This window comes from Cyprinodon tularosa, unplaced genomic scaffold (genome assembly GCF_016077235.1).
Source record: "Cyprinodon tularosa strain WSP-4 unplaced genomic scaffold, ASM1607723v1 ctg145, whole genome shotgun sequence".
Classification (NCBI taxonomy): Eukaryota; Metazoa; Chordata; class Actinopteri; order Cyprinodontiformes; family Cyprinodontidae; genus Cyprinodon; species Cyprinodon tularosa.
In genome coordinates this window covers 380,596-397,745 of record NW_024038276.1, presented here as the reverse complement: position 1 = coordinate 397,745, position 17,150 = coordinate 380,596, and the positions used below count along the sequence as shown (strand labels likewise).

The following is a 17,150-nucleotide window of genomic DNA, read 5'->3' as shown; positions in this document are numbered from 1 at the left end:
AAATAATGCAGGTGAATAACAATAATATAATAAAAATATATAATAATAGTATTACAGCAAATTATACAATAACCCCATACCTACTGTGAAGCATAGGGGGGGCTTTCAAGCTGCAGTGCTGCATCAGCTGCTGAGTACCTCACTTTATAGGATCTGAATGACAAAATGTATCAAGAGGTTCACAAAAATATGTGAATATGTCCAAAGAAAGAGCAGACCCAGACTCTGAGACATGATAATGTCCTAAAACGTGCTAGTAAACCCACAGCGGAGAAGCTGAGAATTTAAAGGAAAAAAGCCCTGGTGCTGAGGATGGAGAAATTCTGAGTGATGCTGAAAATTTTAATTGTTTATTTTCTCACATGAAGCTTCATTAATTCCCAACTAAAGGTTCCCTTTCCTCTTTGATAAAGCTTGTAGCTTTAATCATCCAGAGTTATCTGTTTAACTAGGCTGCTATAGCCTTAGGCAGCTGAAGGACAGAAAGCTTTCCGATTCTGCTTTTTCAGGTGTTTGATTTCAACTTTCATCATAAATTTTTTCCTCTTACTATTACTTTTTATGTGCATTTAGATGTTCCACCTCTCTTTGCTCCTGCTCTTATCCAACTTAGTCAGCTACCTCAATAAAGGCGCAGAACATGGTCCACTCAGACTCAGTGTCCCCCACCTCCCTCGGAACGTGTTCAAAGCTCTGCTGGAGGTGGAAGTTAAAGCTCTTTCTCACGGGGGACTCTGCCAGATGTTCCCAGCAAACCCTTACAATACGTTTGGGCCTACCAGGTCTCACCAGCGTCCTCCCCCACCATCTGTGCCAACGCACCACCAGGTAGTGGTCAGTGGAAGGCTCCACCCCTCTCTTCCCCTGAGTGTCCCAGACATGCGGCCCGCAGCTCAGATGAAACATCGACAAAGTCGATCATTGAACTACAGCCTACGGTGTCCTGGTGCCAAGAGCACATATAGACACCCTTATGCTTGAACATGGTGTTCATTATGGACAATTCATGATGAGCACAGAAGTTCAACAACAGAACACCACTCAAGTTCAGGTCAGGTGGGCCATTCCTTCCAACCATGCCTCCCCAGGGCTCACTGTCATTGCCCACGTGAGCGTTGAAGTACCCCAGAAGAACAAGGGAGTCCCCAGGGGGTGCACTTTCCAGTGCCACCCTCTAAAGACTCCAAAAAGTGGGGGTAATCTGAACTGCTGTTTGGCATATAGGTACAAACAACAGTCAGAACCCCTCCCCCCAAATATATGTGGAGGGAGGCAACCCTCTGCATACCTGTTGGGGGGCAACCCTGTCATTCACCGGGGAGGAACCCCAACGTACAGGCACCAAGATGAGAGGCAACAAGTATGCCCACTCCTGCTCGACGCCTCTCACCAGGGACAACTCCAGAGTGGAAGAATGTCAGGCCCCTCTCAAGGAGACTGGCTCCAGAGCCAGAGTCATGCGTCAAGGTAAGTCCAACCATCTCTAGCTGGAACCTTTCAATCTTGCGCACTAAGTCAAGCTCCTTCCCCACCAGAGAGGTGACATTCCATGTCCCAAGAGTCAGCTTCTTCATCCGAGGATCAGAGCCAAGGTCCCCGCCCTCGACTGGGACCCACCACACATTGCACCCGACCCCTTTGGCCCCTCCTACAGGTGGTGAGCCCATTCCTCTTTGTGCTGTGCCCAGCCGGGCTCCATGGGTAAAAGCCTGGCCACCAGGCACTCACCAGCCTGCCCCACCTCCAGGCCTGGCTCCAGAGTGGGGCCCCAGTGAACCGCGTCCGGGCAAGGGAAGACTAGGACCATTTGTTCTATTCATCTTCAGCATATGCTGGCATAAAACCCCTAGACAGGATAGCTCCATAAGGTCATTGGGACACTCAAACCCCTCCACCACGATAAGTTGTCAGCCCAGGGAGGGAAACTTTTATCAATGGTTACCCAAGGTATTTATTGAATATTACAAATTCTATCAGGACACCAGGAGTGATATTAGGGATAAGATAGGGTTCCTTCTTGTTGGAAACAACATTTCCTTAGTCTTTTTTTGCATTTTGTATTAACCTAAATTATAACAGTTGAAACTAAAATCAGAAAAGGGAATTAAAAACAAGAACAAGTGATTTTCATGGCAATGAATTACTAAATCATTGGCATAAAGATCCACAGTTGCACTTATTAGACAATGGCCTAGATTGTTAAAGGGCTTTTATCGTGTAAAATTCATTTTTTCAAGCTCAAAACTATGCTTATAAGACTATCCCTTCAACAAAATCATGCTATAACTACCCAAACATCTCAGACAAATGGAGAAAACTTTCCTTAGACTGGTAAAGGTCTACAGGGAAAGTCTCACAAAAGTAAGTGCAACAAAAAGAGGATTTGTTTGTTTTTTTCTCTTAAAGTAAATCATTTTCTTTACCAGAGATAAATTAAAATCAGTAAAGGAATAAATGAAGCTTTACTTATAAAGAACAGCGTATTTAATGGGGTTCAGTTTCATTCACATGACTAAATTAGTCATGCACTCCACAAATCTAGTCTTTTAGACCGAGTTGTTAGAACAAAGCCTGTATTTAAAGGAGCCATAAAGAGCCCATCATGATGAATTATCATGCAGTGGGACGTATTTCTTTGACAGGAACAGAGCTACTGGTCAAAGCTTATAATTTTTTACTTTAATATGTGGGGGTTAACAGATACAATTCTAATAAATCAGATTTTTGTTATTGGATCATCGAATAATAAGTGGTCTACATGTTTTTGTGAAGCAAGGTTAAAACCCTTAACAACCCCACAGAAGCACTTTTTGTAAAATTAGTACACCACCTCTTTCATTAAAACAAGTCCACTAACATCCCTCCTGCTTCTGTGGTCCTCCGCCCCCCTCCTCTACATAAGAATAGGAGGGCAGGGATCAAGTCAGGCTCATGAGACTGTGTACTCTGAGACTCAGCAGCCAGAAGTGCAGAAGAGCAAACAATCAGAGGGGAACTTGAGGAGCCTAATATATTGAGGACTACTTCTGTTGGACATGAGCGGACCGTCGCTTCTGGAACCATGTTCCTTTGATTCAGGAATCCTTGCTAGTCCTGAGACTTAGCTGGGTAACTTTAATTTAAAAGGACATTTTCTGGGGAGCTCCTGCCTCTGTTTGAGGTTAGGTAAGTACAAGCTTGAACAAAAGTAGCTGGAAAACATAAGTAATTTAATGTAGGGGTGTTATAAAAGCTTAAGTCTTTTTTATAAAACGTTTTTATTTTATTTTTTCTGTTGCCCAAAACCACGGGAGACAGTTGTTAGGATTATTTTCTATTGCTTAGACATAGAGCTCAGCCAAATGAAAATGTCCCCACCTACCAACTCATTTATAGCCAGTAACATCAAGTTATGCTGCTATTCTAAAAAAAAAATACCAGAGTTGTCTGACCTAAATAAAAGAAGTATCAGATTTTTATTATTATTTTTTTTATGAACATTCAGTTTAAAATACATATGTGTAAAACGCTCTTAAAGGCCCCTTGGTAATTTATCAGCCTATAGGTTGTTTCTATGATATAGCTTTAGTTGATGCTATAGAACAACCCTAGTTTTACTAGGAAACAGTAAAAATAGATCACATATGTTACATTATTTCCTTCATCAGGATTATTTTTGCGTTACTAAATAGTAATTCTGTAATTTAATAATTGAGTATTTTGTGTAAAATGTTGTCTGGGAACACTTTAATACCTGTAACTGGAAGAATTCGAGTATCTTTAAGAGTTATAGAAGAATCAAATCGTCTAGATATGGGTTTAAATCTAAAGCAATCTAAGTAAAAAAGTACTTAATGTTTGGGTTTTTATGCCCAAGGTGGGACAGCATATTTTGTCAGAAATTCATATTGTCCCTCGGGAGAGTCAGTAGTCAGAAATATTATTTTTGTGGTATATTTTTTGGCAACCTGAGAACACTAAGCGCACAGAATCCCGAGCACAACCCCTCAAAAAACCCTGGAGATATTTGTTCAAAAATACCCTCACCTCATGCTGTGCGTTGGTCAATCAGTGGCTCTCCATAAGTCATATTACATTCAGGTGGGCGAAAACACCATTATGTAAAGGAAAGCTCTTTAAGCTTTCTGTCCTCGATTCTTTCCTGAGAATAGATCACTAGGAACCAAAACTTTAAATAACACTTAATAAAGTTTATCTATTAAATTACTTTGAGACATGAAAAACAGTTTTTACAAAAATTGTAATCGAACTCAGACCAGAGAAATGGCTCATTTTATTGGCAGTCAGTCCCCAATACCAGTTAAAGAAGCATTTTATACACACAGCCTGCCAGATCAATACAACATACACATCTTTATAAAATGAGGAGACATTTCTGGCCCCAGCCATATCAAAAGAATACAATTTTATGGATCAAGCACACTCAGAGCTCTCTGATAAGTATAATCCACTCCGTCCGCCTACTCCCATTTCATTTCCAAATCGTTTCCTAATTAGACAAACTCCTTTGCAAAACATGAGCCTTAACACATAACAGGCAGGTATTATCAGGGTTTAACTAGCACATACATGATCTTAAAAATAATCCTAACACTTTTTAAACATTGACGAATCCTCTTGAATAATTTGTTATATAAATAAGGATAAACCTTTTTAAATAATGTATGATATAAACACAAGTGAATAAATTAGATAATATGATAATCCCCCCAACTCTACCCCTCAACCCAGAAGTTTATGCAACAAGGCGACTCCCAGTGCAAACTGAAAGGGTAAATAACACTCCTCTTGTGAAAAAAAAATGAGAGGAGGAACACAAAATTGAACAGTTTCTAGTTTTCTTTTTTTGGATTGTTTTTAACCATATAGTGTTTACTATGTAAAAGTGTTAAGATGTCATCTGTCAATTTAATATAATCATATTAGTATATAGAACAGTTTTTTCATATACTGCTTATATGAAACACTTTCTCTATATACAAAAGTTAACCTTTAAATGAAAACTTTATTAAAACAGAACCTTAAAACCTACAACTGAAATAGAATTAAAATAAAAAGTATATATTTATACAAAATAATCAAATGTATACCTAATACCTAATAAACCAGCATTATGTTCATTATGTACAATTAGCAATTTAGTCTCAGCATACATTGCAGATTTGACAGTTTTTTATACATGTGTTGTTTTTTTTAATTCTTAAGAGAACAGCTTTAACATTTTTCAGCAATTGATATAACTATCTTTGATGTGTTCACAGTACAATACACAATACACCCTGCTTTAACCTACCAGTGACAATTGGAGAGCTTTTTTGAATGTTTTTTTTCTGATATTTTTCTCTTTGGTTATAATAAGCTCCAATTATTTTAAATTATAGTGCCTCCCATGGTAATCCTTAGCTTCCTGCACCAAGTTTCTGATAAATTAGTTACATCTCGCAACATATTCTCATTATGAGTGCGTATGAAATCGTACGAAAAGTTCTGCACACTATTTCGTACGTTTTGGACGTTTTTCCTCAAAAAACCACATCAGTGTGCATGCGCTGGTAGACAGAAAAAAAAAAGCAGCTCCGCGGACAGAGGTAAAAATGGGAAAAACAGTGCAATCATCACTTATTCGTGTCTCTAACTACGTTGCTTGCTGTTTTATATCTTAGGGTTAGGGTTAAGGTCAGGGTTAGGACTAATTGTAATTTATATTCTATATTCGTGAATGGTGCGTCAGATGCGCATGCGCATACGACGAAAAAAACTTCCAAAACGTATGAAATTACGGTGCATAACTTTTCGTACGATTTCACACGCACTCATAATGAGAATAGGTTGCATCTCTGGCTATGGGACACTTTAAAACGTTAATATTTCTTAGCGAAGCACAATAAAAGTATTAAAACATTACATTAATATTCCAGATGTATGGATTTTTTTGGCCAAACTTTTAACCTTAACAACTATTGCATTCTCTGTTGAAGTGTTTGTATTGTAGCTGGAGCAGCTAAAATCCTGATATATTAGGATGTTTCAACGTTTTCAAAAAATACCTTTTAATTCCTTTTTGGGGTGCTTCCTGCCCAAATAGTTTGCATGGTCAACATAGAGATTAAACAAAACAGACAGTCTGAATATATAAATTAAACAGTTTCTTATTGCATGTTAGCTTTGGTTCAGCTTGTTTTGAGCAAGAACTGCTTAATACTCCACAATTTCACAATTTAAGAGAATTGTGAAAACTCTGCAGTTTCATAAGTTTCAAGAAATGCTAGAATTCCTTAAAAATATTCTACCTTTCCCCAATATTTGACAAAATGCAGATGTTTTTTCCTTCTAAGAGGCCTTTGAGATCATGTTGGCAAACAGCAAACAACTCATCATTTTATCAAATCTGTGTTTCAGGAGCACTAAAGACCATCCATAAGAGTTTTCCCTGGATATTAGCCATCTTTTTAAAGAAAACAAACATGATGGTTCCTCTTTGCTTCCTCTTGCTGGGTGCTCACCTGCTTGTTGTGAGCGGGCAGACAGAGCCAAGGAATCAAATTCCCCAGGCTACAATGTCTGTAACCCAGAGACTTGGGCTGGTTCAGAGGAAAATGCACGACCAGGTGCGGCCCAACATCACCATGCCCCGTCGACGCCTGCCACCCATGTGCACAGGGCCCACCGAAATCAGGGACACTTTCAAATACATCAACACAGTGGTTTCCTGCCTGGTGTTTGTGGTCGGCATCATTGGGAACTCCACCCTTCTGAGGATCATATACAAGAACAAGTGCATGCGGAACGGGCCAAACATACTCATTGGCAGCCTGGCGCTTGGAGACCTGCTGCACATCATCATCGGCATTCCTATCAATGTCTACAAGGTAAGACAAACTATACAGCCATTCCATTTCACTAACCAAACAGATTTAATTACCATCTATCTTACATATAAAAATCTTTGCTTTCTTTGGACTCCAAACTCTTAAACCACACCCAATGTTCACTTAATTAAACACACACAGTGGAATTAGAGATGGGGTTGGGGGATGGGGGTCTCCCCAGTGCCTCTGAAATGTTATTACTCCTGTGGACTCTGAGCCTCTTCATATCCCCTTCTGTCTCACAGCTTGTTATTAAGTGTTTGACTTGTTTTGCAAGAGTAAGAGGCAGAGAGAGCCAGGTTATCCGTATATTTGGCTAAGCGGCCAGGCGTGTTAAAACAGCTGGTGGTTGCAGCTACATACCGGAGTGGAGACAAGGACCAGACAGGGTGGTACAAAGAGATGCAGGGTCACATATGATTTCAATTGATTTTCACTCACATTCCTGTCGCCCATCCAAGAAAAGCTCAAAAAGCCTCATGTTGGACTTGATTCTCTAGGTTTTCTTGGGCTCCAGGAGCTTAAACACTTGATTTGGTTGCAAGGCCAGAGGGTCAAACTGAGGCATGAGAGCCTCAGTGTTTTTTGTTAATGTTTTTTTTTTTTTTTTTTTCAGAAGACATTACAATAATGCTTTAAAAGAAAACTGTAAATTTAAGTTCATGTGCTTTCCTTGTGTGCTGGATTCCTGTGGCAGAAATCTGTCTTGAAGAAACACTTTTTGCATCAGTCCCTGTCTCTGCATAAATCAACAACCTTCTCCCTGTGTTGTAATCTGTCTGCAGCTTCTAGCAGAGGATTGGCCCTTCGGGGTGACTCTGTGCAAGGTCGTGCCGTTTGTCCAGAAAGCGTCCGTGGGGATCACTGTGTTGAGTCTCTGCGCTTTGAGTATTGACAGGTATGCAGCCCAAAACCCATGCATTTCCCAAACACACACTTCCTGACATGTTTATTTTTTCCACCCTTATTTTTTCCTTTTAGTAACTGGAAACCATTTTCTTCCCTCTTTGACTTTTCCTCCCTTTGACAGATATTTGAAATTTATCTGACAGATGAATACAAAGATATGAAATTAATCATTTATTCATCCCCAGTTAGTCTGATACTTCTAAATAAAAGCCATAGTAATCAAACTTCTTTTAAAAGTTATCAAAGTAGTAAATACTAGCATCAATACATCTGGAAATCAGTCTCAGCATACATTAGCTATACTGTGAAAACCACAGAGGTTGGCCAAACAACCAAAGAACTTAATAAAGACCAAGGAAAGGAGCTAATGGGTCAGAGATTGTGTCTTAGACCATTTTGAAGCAGAGTTTATCCATCATCTTAAGTCTAACATGTATGACACACCAGCAAACCCACCAAGATAATGCCAACCATGTAACCCTTGCAGGTCAGGAAGAGCTGAGATGGGAAGTAACAAAGTACAAATACTTCGTTACTGTACTCAAGTAGATTTTTCTGATATTTTTACTTTACTTTACTACTTATTTTCATGCAGACTTTTTACTTCTACCCCATACATTTTTATACAAATATCTGTACTTTCTACTCCTTACATTTTAAGAAATTGGCTCGTTACTTTAGTTTTGAATAATTTCAATGGAGTTACTGTTATTATTTTTCATCTCATCAATACCAAATTCAATCTAATTGGATGGGAATCTACGTTGCATTTGACGCACCACTACAAGATGAATCGACAGATTCGGCGGTATTCATTCGCGGCAAATCATTGCAGCTTGGTGGCGGTGGCATTAGCATAGTAGCATGGACGACGAGATGATTGAAAATGAACACAACGGAGATCTAGTCCTATTGGCAGACATCCATTTAAAATGTAGGCAACGGCATCAAAAAAAGTGGTTTCTACTTTTACTTTTATACTTTAATTAAATTTACAGGCCTGTACTTTGTTACTTTTACTTGAGTAAAGAAGTTTAATCAGTACTTCCACTTTTACCAGAGTATTTTTTAACACAAGTATCTGTACTTTTACTCAAGTACGGAAAGTGAGTACTTTTGCCATCTCTGAGGAAGAGTAACTCAGGGGAGCTTCAGAGATATACAGCTTAGGAACCCCTATAACTTGTGCATCCTGAATAAATAGTCACTTTGCATGAATGGAAAGGAGAAAGAAATGAGTCAGCTTTTCTGTTTGCACCAAGTCATGTAGAAGAAACAAAATAGATGTGGAAGATGATGCTTTAGCTTTTAGCTAGGATAAGACATGTGCAAATGAACACACTATCCTGGCAGCGGAACATGGTGGTGGCAGTGTCATTTTGTGTGAATGTTGAGAGTTTTCTTGGCTTAAGAGCCTGAATGAAATGAAAACCTGATTGAACTTAAGACTGAAGAAGAGAGACTGCTGCTACAGAATGACATAGATCACAGTTTCTTCTGCTAGGATAGCCCCTAACCCCCCCCCCCCCCCCCCCCCCCCATCAAACTTTAAATGAGGAAATGTAGCAATATTTTTAAAGATGTGAAACTCACGGATGCTATCCAGTCTGACTGAGCTTGATCTAACTGTTCAAAGACTTGCAGCTGCAACCAGGTTTTTGTTAGTCTTCATCCATGATGTAAAGTCCTTTCAGGAAACACTGAAATGTCTGTTTATCACATGACGTAATTTGGAATAGCTGATGGTGTTACATACATTATTAAGGTGTGACAGTGAAAGCAAACTGCTTTCATTCACATTTGGCATCTGCGTTAAATATGAGATCACATTATGAGTTTCCCTAAAGAATCAAGCTATTTATTTGCCTTAAATTTTATTTGTTTAAGGATTGCATATCGGTTTGATTTCCAGGTATCGTGCCGTGGCCTCCTGGAGTCGAATCAAAGGCATCGGAGTTCCAAAGTGGATGGCCATCGAGATTGCTCTCATCTGGATATTATCTATCATCTTTGCCGTGCCAGAGGCAATAGCCTTTGACATGATCACCATGACCTACAAAGGAGACCACCTTAGGATCTGTCTGCTGCACCCCATGCAGAAAACTGAATTTATGAAGGTGAAGCTGGACACGTCGACCTTCTGAGGCCTTTTTTGGTCTGACGCAGAAATGAGTGTGTTGACTCAGCTGTGCAGACAGCACACGTGCAGATGTGCAAATAATATGCAGAGAGACGAAGGCGCAGATGTGCATGCTGTGATAAAATATGGAAGCTTGCTTAATGTAGCAGCACACACCAGGTAGAGCCACAGCATGACTCCTCTATGGGGTTAGAAAGAGGTCATAGATTATAAAAAAACATACAACACAGATGCAAGATTGTTTTTTTTTTTTTAGGGTTGAGAGCTTATTGGAATATAGGTCCCACGTTTTTCCATCATTACCTAATTTAAAAACTTCTACTCCACTCAGTACTATTCATAAATCAATTTTAAAAAGAGATGTCATGAACAACTCCAAGCACACCCCTAAGTTCCTCCACTTGAGTGAAGGTCAGAAGGAGGCCACTTTCCAGTTAATATGCTTCTTATATGTTTGATCTTTATTACTTACTTACTTCTCCCACACAGATGTTTGAGCACAACAGAAACTGGTTCCTCTGTTCTTTTCTGCAGTTTTATAAATCAGCCAAGGACTGGTGGTTGTTCAGCACATATTTCTGCTTGCCGCTTGCCTGCACAGCCATTTTCTACACCCTGATGACCTGCGAGATGCTAAGGAAGAAGAACGGGGTGCAGATTGCCCTTAGCGACCACATTAAACAGGTCTGATAACTAAAATCAGTTTCAGATATATGTGTGTGAAATCTGAACAGATCTACTGTTAAGGTTGGTGGATATCGTTGTGGACCGAAATGCAGAGCTAAGGAGGCAGAGCTGATTTCTTCCGCCACATTAAGTGCCACGTAGTGGGTACGGCCAGTGGAACGTTAAGTCCTTAAATAGCAAGTCTGCATCAGTTGCAGGCTTGCTGGAATTCAGCAGCAGGTGTAACAGCGGCCTGGTGGCGAAGGAAACACCTGTAAATTCTCTGGTTTACTGCATCTTCATCACAATGACCGAAAATCACAAGTTAGTTATATTAAAAAAATTTCATTATTTCCAAAATGGAAGGTCCTCTTTAAAATAGCTTTGGTTTACCTTTTTTTGATGTTATCTTAACGTGAACCACAGAGCTACAGCCACACACATTGGGCATCGTCGTGTTGCCATAGCAACGGCTGCTTTCCTTTTCCGTTGGAGGGAAGAAGCCATCCCATTATCTTTTACACCCCCCCACCTTTAATCAAGGCCTCCATAGCAGCGAGTGAGACTTCATTGGGAGTGACACTTGATAGTTAAGGTTTAGTGGTTAGGGGGCGGTTTGGGATTCAGTCAGATACAATAGGAGGACTAATTAGCTGATAGAAAGCAGGTGTAGACAGAAACAACTGCAAGGAGCTACAGGGAAAAGGAAAGGGCACTTGGGGCAAAAAACAATAACCAGAGGAAACATCAGGAACTAAAGGTAAATAGAAAACACTTAAATGATGCTAGAGGAGAAAAAAGACTAATGACTAAAACATAGGAAATGGCCAGAGGGGAAAAAGACAAGATAAGATGGAAAACATGACCTAAGGATAAATAACTCAAACTAGACCAGGGAACAAACAATACCAGTTATGTAGAAAAGAGATAACAGGAACAGCAAAACAAAGAATTAAAAAAAAGGATCTAAAATAGACAACAAAGAGCAAAAAAAAGCATACTTGAGAACCCAAAAGTAAAAACTTAAACAAAAAAAAAAAAAAAAGATCATATAATCAGACTTCATTTGATCAAACCCTTAAGAATGCATCAAAATATTGTTTTTTTTTTTGTATATCCAGCAAAATTCTCGAAAAGTAACTTGATCTGAAAGAGGAATATCTATGTAAATATCTAGAACTCCATAGAGGTAGAGTTATTTCCACACCTTATAATGATTGATGTGTGTTTTTGGAATCAGCGGAGGGAGGTGGCCAAGACGGTGTTTTGTCTGGTCCTGGTGTTCGCTCTGTGCTGGCTCCCTCTACACCTCAGCCGTATCCTGAAGCTCACCATCTACGACGAGAAGGACCCGAACCGCTGCGAGCTGCTCAGGTATGGCAGAAGGGAATACATGCACCATCAATTATGATTTGCAGAATAGCAAAACACAATCAAACAATCAAATGTTTTTTTGTCTCTTTTTCTTTTTTTTATCTTTACAGTTTCTTTTTGGTGCTGGACTACATTGGCATCAACATGGCTTCCATCAACTCTTGTATTAACCCCATTGCTCTCTACATGGTCAGCAAACGCTTTAAGAACTGCTTCAGGGTAAGTCTTGTCTCTAAAACAACAGGGTTTTGTTTTTAGCTTTGTTTTAGATTTTCTTGCAGCAGAGCTGATATCAAACAGCAGTGAGGGTTAGAAGGACTTATGATAGTCCGTTGGAGCTTCTTTCTACCAATTGTCCACATCTACAGACTGATATAACTGACTCTTCCTTTTCCCTCAACAGATTATTTGTAGGATTGTAGGATTGTTCCTAGGCTGTTCCATTATATATTTATTTAATCAAAACTTTGGCTTTATGTTTCAGATGTTTAGCTTTTCTTCTTTAGCTTGCTTGAATTGAGCTCCTGCTAATATCCCTCCAACTACTTTTGATTATAATCATAGACTGGGCTAGCTGAAATGTATATTTTATCTTTTCATTGGGATGTTGCAATGATCTGCTCTCTCTGTCTGAGCTCTATAGGAGGGTGGGGCAGCTGTTGAATCTGCCCAGATTATGCTTATTTCCGTGGTCTCTTTCTCTGACCTCCCACTGTGTTTGCCTCTGCTGTACGGGTGATAAATTGTGATGTCTGGATAACATATAAATATTAAGGGTTATAGTATATATTGTTTATGCTTATGCCATATTTGATTCAAGCAGTAACAGTTGTACTACACAGTTTATGTTGAGTTATCATTCACATTTTAGGATGTTTCCATCTCAGCCTGAAGGTTGATAATGGGTTGCTTAAAGGTATCATGGATGATTTTCACAAATTTTAGAAAAGACCCCTCCCTCTCCACTTAAAAAAAAAATACAAATGCACAACCCTGTACCCGCTAATGAGAGGGAACACCTATTGAACGGGTGCAAGAGCATGCACGAGCCTTGTGCACGCTCAGTTTAAAAGTTTCTGTTTGCATCGCTCATACAAGCTTACTTTTCAAAAGACTCGCCACCGGTAAGTGAAAAATGGGGACGAGCACGTAGGACAGCTTACATAAACATATCACCAGAATGACTGACAATTAGGAGAACCACTTATTTTGATGATCCACCCGGAAAAAGAACATCCTCTACTATACCTGTAAGGTTTTTGCTTTTTTTAATGAAATATTACATACATAGATACATGCATGCATGTGCACAGATAGAGAGTCAGACAGAGAGATAGAAAGACTTGTCATGACGTCAGACAAGCAAATCTAGGATGTTGAAGCTATCTGTTGACCAACTGGTTAACTTTGGTCCTAATTTGACTATCTATCTCTTCTTTCTCGTTTGTTCTGTCTCCTGCATTATTTTTCCGCCAATTTGCATGTGCTGTTTCATCACTTTTTCTAAACAACAGCCTTTATCTTCCCACTGTTTCACATAGGCCAGAATTTGTCAATCCTGATCTGTGGAGTAACTCTGGCCATCTTGACTGGTATTTTGGAGACGGAAATGTTGGTCCATCTTCCTTCCATGTTTAAATGATGGGTTGAACAGAGCTCTGTGGGATCTTTGAAAGTTGGGATTATTTTTCCAATCTCACTTTGCTCTAAATTCTCCACCACTTCATACACTGACCGATTCAATACGATCATTGTTCTTCTTGATGCTGTTTTTTCACTAATGTTCTTTTACAACAAAAAAAAAACATCCGGCACCGTTCACTCTGGGTTTACTTAGTAGGAAGTTGGTTCTGCTGGATTTAATTTCACAGTATTTAAGCTTTATGCCTTATTTCACAATTTACCACTGCTTTGTTTTGGTCTGTCACATACTGCAATACCTTGACATTTTCTAATGTGGAGAAATTTCAACAAGTCAAAGGGCTGCATATACTGTTTTATATATAGAACACTTTTTTGGTGTTTCCTTAATAAAATACAAAAGTTATTCTCTTCAAGAAAAAAAATACAAAAAATGTATTTCTCTTTTTTTCATGAGCATCCCCTTCTTCTGTTTTAGTCCTGCCTGTGCTGCTGGTGCCTACCTGCCGAAATGCTGATGGACGAAAAGCAGTCATGCATGAAGCTCAAAGTCAGTGACCGAGCCTCCGACCAGAGCCACTCCCGCATCACCAACAAGTCCAGCACGGCCTGAAAAGGCACACACCTAGAGGTGGGACTAGAGGTGGTACAAGGAGAAAAATAAACAAAAGAAATGAAGCAGAGAGAAAAGAAAAAAAGGAATCGATGTACGACTGAGTGAAACAAGCCCCATTCTTTTCTCATGAAGTGGTCCAGATGTGCCTTTTGGAAATCAGCTTAAACAGAAACTTATACACCTTCTTAAACCAAAGAAAGATGTGAGTTTATATTTTATTTTCTTAAAGGCTAGAACCATGTAAATATGAACAAATCTTAAAAAGATAACTGTAGAGTGTTGCTTTAAAAGGGGTTACGGCTCAGTAGGCTGAAAGAGCAAATCAGACTCACTCTATGGATTTAGGTTGTAACTTTAAAAAAAAAAAGAATCTCTTATTCTATAGACGGTTGTGTGTATGTAGCCGACACACGATCATGAAAGGTTCTCCAGTGGCTCTAAGGCTGCACTTGTTTGTATAATGTATATTCAAATTAACGAATGTATGTCAGTCCTTCTGCATACTTTGCATACTTGTCACTGGGGGTGTAACGAGATCACAGCAGGAGCTCTTGCAAAATTGAAATGCTGCAATATTTTTTTGTCAGAATGATGTCTGTCTTGCTCTGCAGCATCTAGCTGCTGTTTGTATCAGATTTTTGTTTGGTTATGTAAGCATGAACTATTCCTATCTGCTTAAGACATCAAGATAAGAGCTTTTAAACTAACCTTTTTTAGATTTTACTCTTATTTTTGAAAGAGCAAAGGACTCCTTGTGTTTTGTTTACAGTCAACAGATACATGCCATTAACACATTTGGCTACATTGGTACTGAATAAGCAAAGAAGACTCTAAACAAGCTATTTCAAGTTGCTGTCAGGTCTTTAAAAAAAGCAAAAAGTATACATTTACAGCATTTCCAGCAGTGGGAGAGAGCAAGACTTTCAGCAAGTAACAAGAAGGCTGAACATATTGCATATTCTTTAACTTTCATTCTGTTAGTCATGAAAGTGCTGGATTTGGAGAAAATGTCTGTAGTCTTTTTTAATTGTCAGTCTTAGTGTAATGAATACACCCAGAGGCTAATGTTTGGCTAATGCTAGCAAAACTAAATGCTCCAGTTGCTAATGTAACAATTTGAAACTGCTATTATTTTGGCTTTTCTTTAAAAAAAAGAAAAAATTTTTTAAAAGGAACTCTCTTCTGATACACATTTACTATGAATAATAAATAATTACTGCTTATTGAAGAATGATGAGGGGAAAAACACGGAATTTAGCTCTTGTGTTGTCTTATTTTGGAGGTGAAACTGAAAATTGGCTAAACTGGTGAGAGGATTGCAGAACTTAAAACCATTTTCTTTCAGAGCTCACTTTCAGCACTGAACTAAAGGGATTTTTTTTCACTCCTAAATATAAAATAAGATGACTAATCCAACCTGAAATAAAAAGTTTTGCCCTAAAAAGAGTTTTTTTAAAGGTTTTTAAATATATAAAAACATTATAGGGTCTTTTTTATCAGTATTATATTGACTTTGGAAGCACCAAACACAAACATTGCACACCTTACTAAATACAGAGAGGTTACTGTATTCTAAATAATTTCAGAAAGGTTTATAGATGCTATGTTGCTGAAATGCCCTGAATCAGAACCGATCAATGAACACCAGATTTAAATAATTATATCAATAATTCAGAATCAAACAGGTTGGAAGCGTTTTGCTGTGTCACTCGCTGAAGGGGATTCTGCATTGTAAAAATTATACCGACCTGTGTTTGAGAAACACTCTGAGAAACAAGAACTGAACTTTCTTAATTTCCCCAGGTGTATAAACATCCAGAAAGTAAAAGCATCTTAGGGGTGTAACCTCCATAATCTTAATCTGAAAACATTACTTATTCTAATGACTTTCAGGCTGGTCTCAATGCTGCGCCACAATGTTAGGAGGAGTTAGGATTTGTTAACACAGCCACAAAAGATTTGTCCATAAGTGGCAGCAGCAAACCAACATCTCAAAGGGTGAAACATGACCTTGACCCAAAAATGCATCATATAACTTCTTTTTTCCCCAGATTAATTCTGCATTCTTGGTTTTAAAGAGGGGTAAAGATCTTGTCTTGTTTTGAAGAAAACATTTTTCTTTGGTCTCACGAGTTGAACGTATCGCTACACCCCTACACTGATGCTTTAAACATGTGCATTGTCTCACCAGTTCTTAAACTACTGATGTTATGTTATTGTGTACAGTTATCGGGCTGCTGATGTGGCTCTAATTGCTCCATGGCTGATCTTACTTTCTGTTATCCTAATCGGACTGCTTACCTTAGCCGGTATGCAGTGCTTTAACTGTTTTTCTTCCAACACAGACAAATAAAGAGAAAAACACAGTTACAAAAGTGAAAATGTGTTGAGTGCTTTTACTCAATATGTGATGGGATGGGTGATGATAATCGGTTAAATCATAGCAGTGAAAGTTATATTTGTCTGTCACTGTCCCTGACTGCATTGTGTACAGATGCTGTTGTGTGTTTGTGGCTGTTCCTGTGTTAATGGTTGAGGTTTTGTGCTTGTTAGCTTGACTAAAATGTGACAGCAGGCAGCATCATGTGATGGTGGACGGCAGCACAGAACATTACTGTGATCTTTCCCATTTCTTTTTTTTCTTATTTTTTCTGACTTTTCATCTCACACACACACACACAGCGCAAGTTCTGACATGGAATCCCGCTCCAAGCTAACCAGTGTCACGCATGTCACATTAACTGTCAAAGAAGCTCTCTGTCCTGTGATCTCTCATCCACCGTCCTCGCCTTCACCCAGCCTTCTCTCTTTTTTGCTTTTTTCTTCTCTCTGCTTTCTTTCTCCCTGCATTCCTGCCTCAGCCCCTCCTGTAACCCCACCATCTCTCTCCCTCTTTCAGCTGCTGTTCTTCCAGCATGCCTTCAATTATGATGCT

At 39.0% G+C, this 17,150-nt stretch overlaps 1 protein-coding gene across 1 annotated transcript; it reads left to right on the top strand.

The window, feature by feature from the left end:
- The first annotated feature begins 2,918 nt into the window (after nucleotides 1-2,918).
- Nucleotides 2,919-16,597, top strand: ednrba (endothelin receptor Ba). The gene is made up of 8 exons (XM_038278852.1): nucleotides 2,919-3,165; nucleotides 6,400-6,869; nucleotides 7,655-7,767; nucleotides 9,691-9,895; nucleotides 10,453-10,602; nucleotides 11,825-11,958; nucleotides 12,069-12,177; nucleotides 14,078-16,597. The coding sequence occupies exons 2-8, from the start codon at nucleotides 6,465-6,467 to the stop codon at nucleotides 14,210-14,212; spliced, it is 1,251 nt and encodes a 416-aa protein (XP_038134780.1). The 5' UTR covers nucleotides 2,919-3,165; nucleotides 6,400-6,464; the 3' UTR covers nucleotides 14,213-16,597.
- The last annotated feature ends 553 nt before the right edge of the window (nucleotides 16,598-17,150 follow it).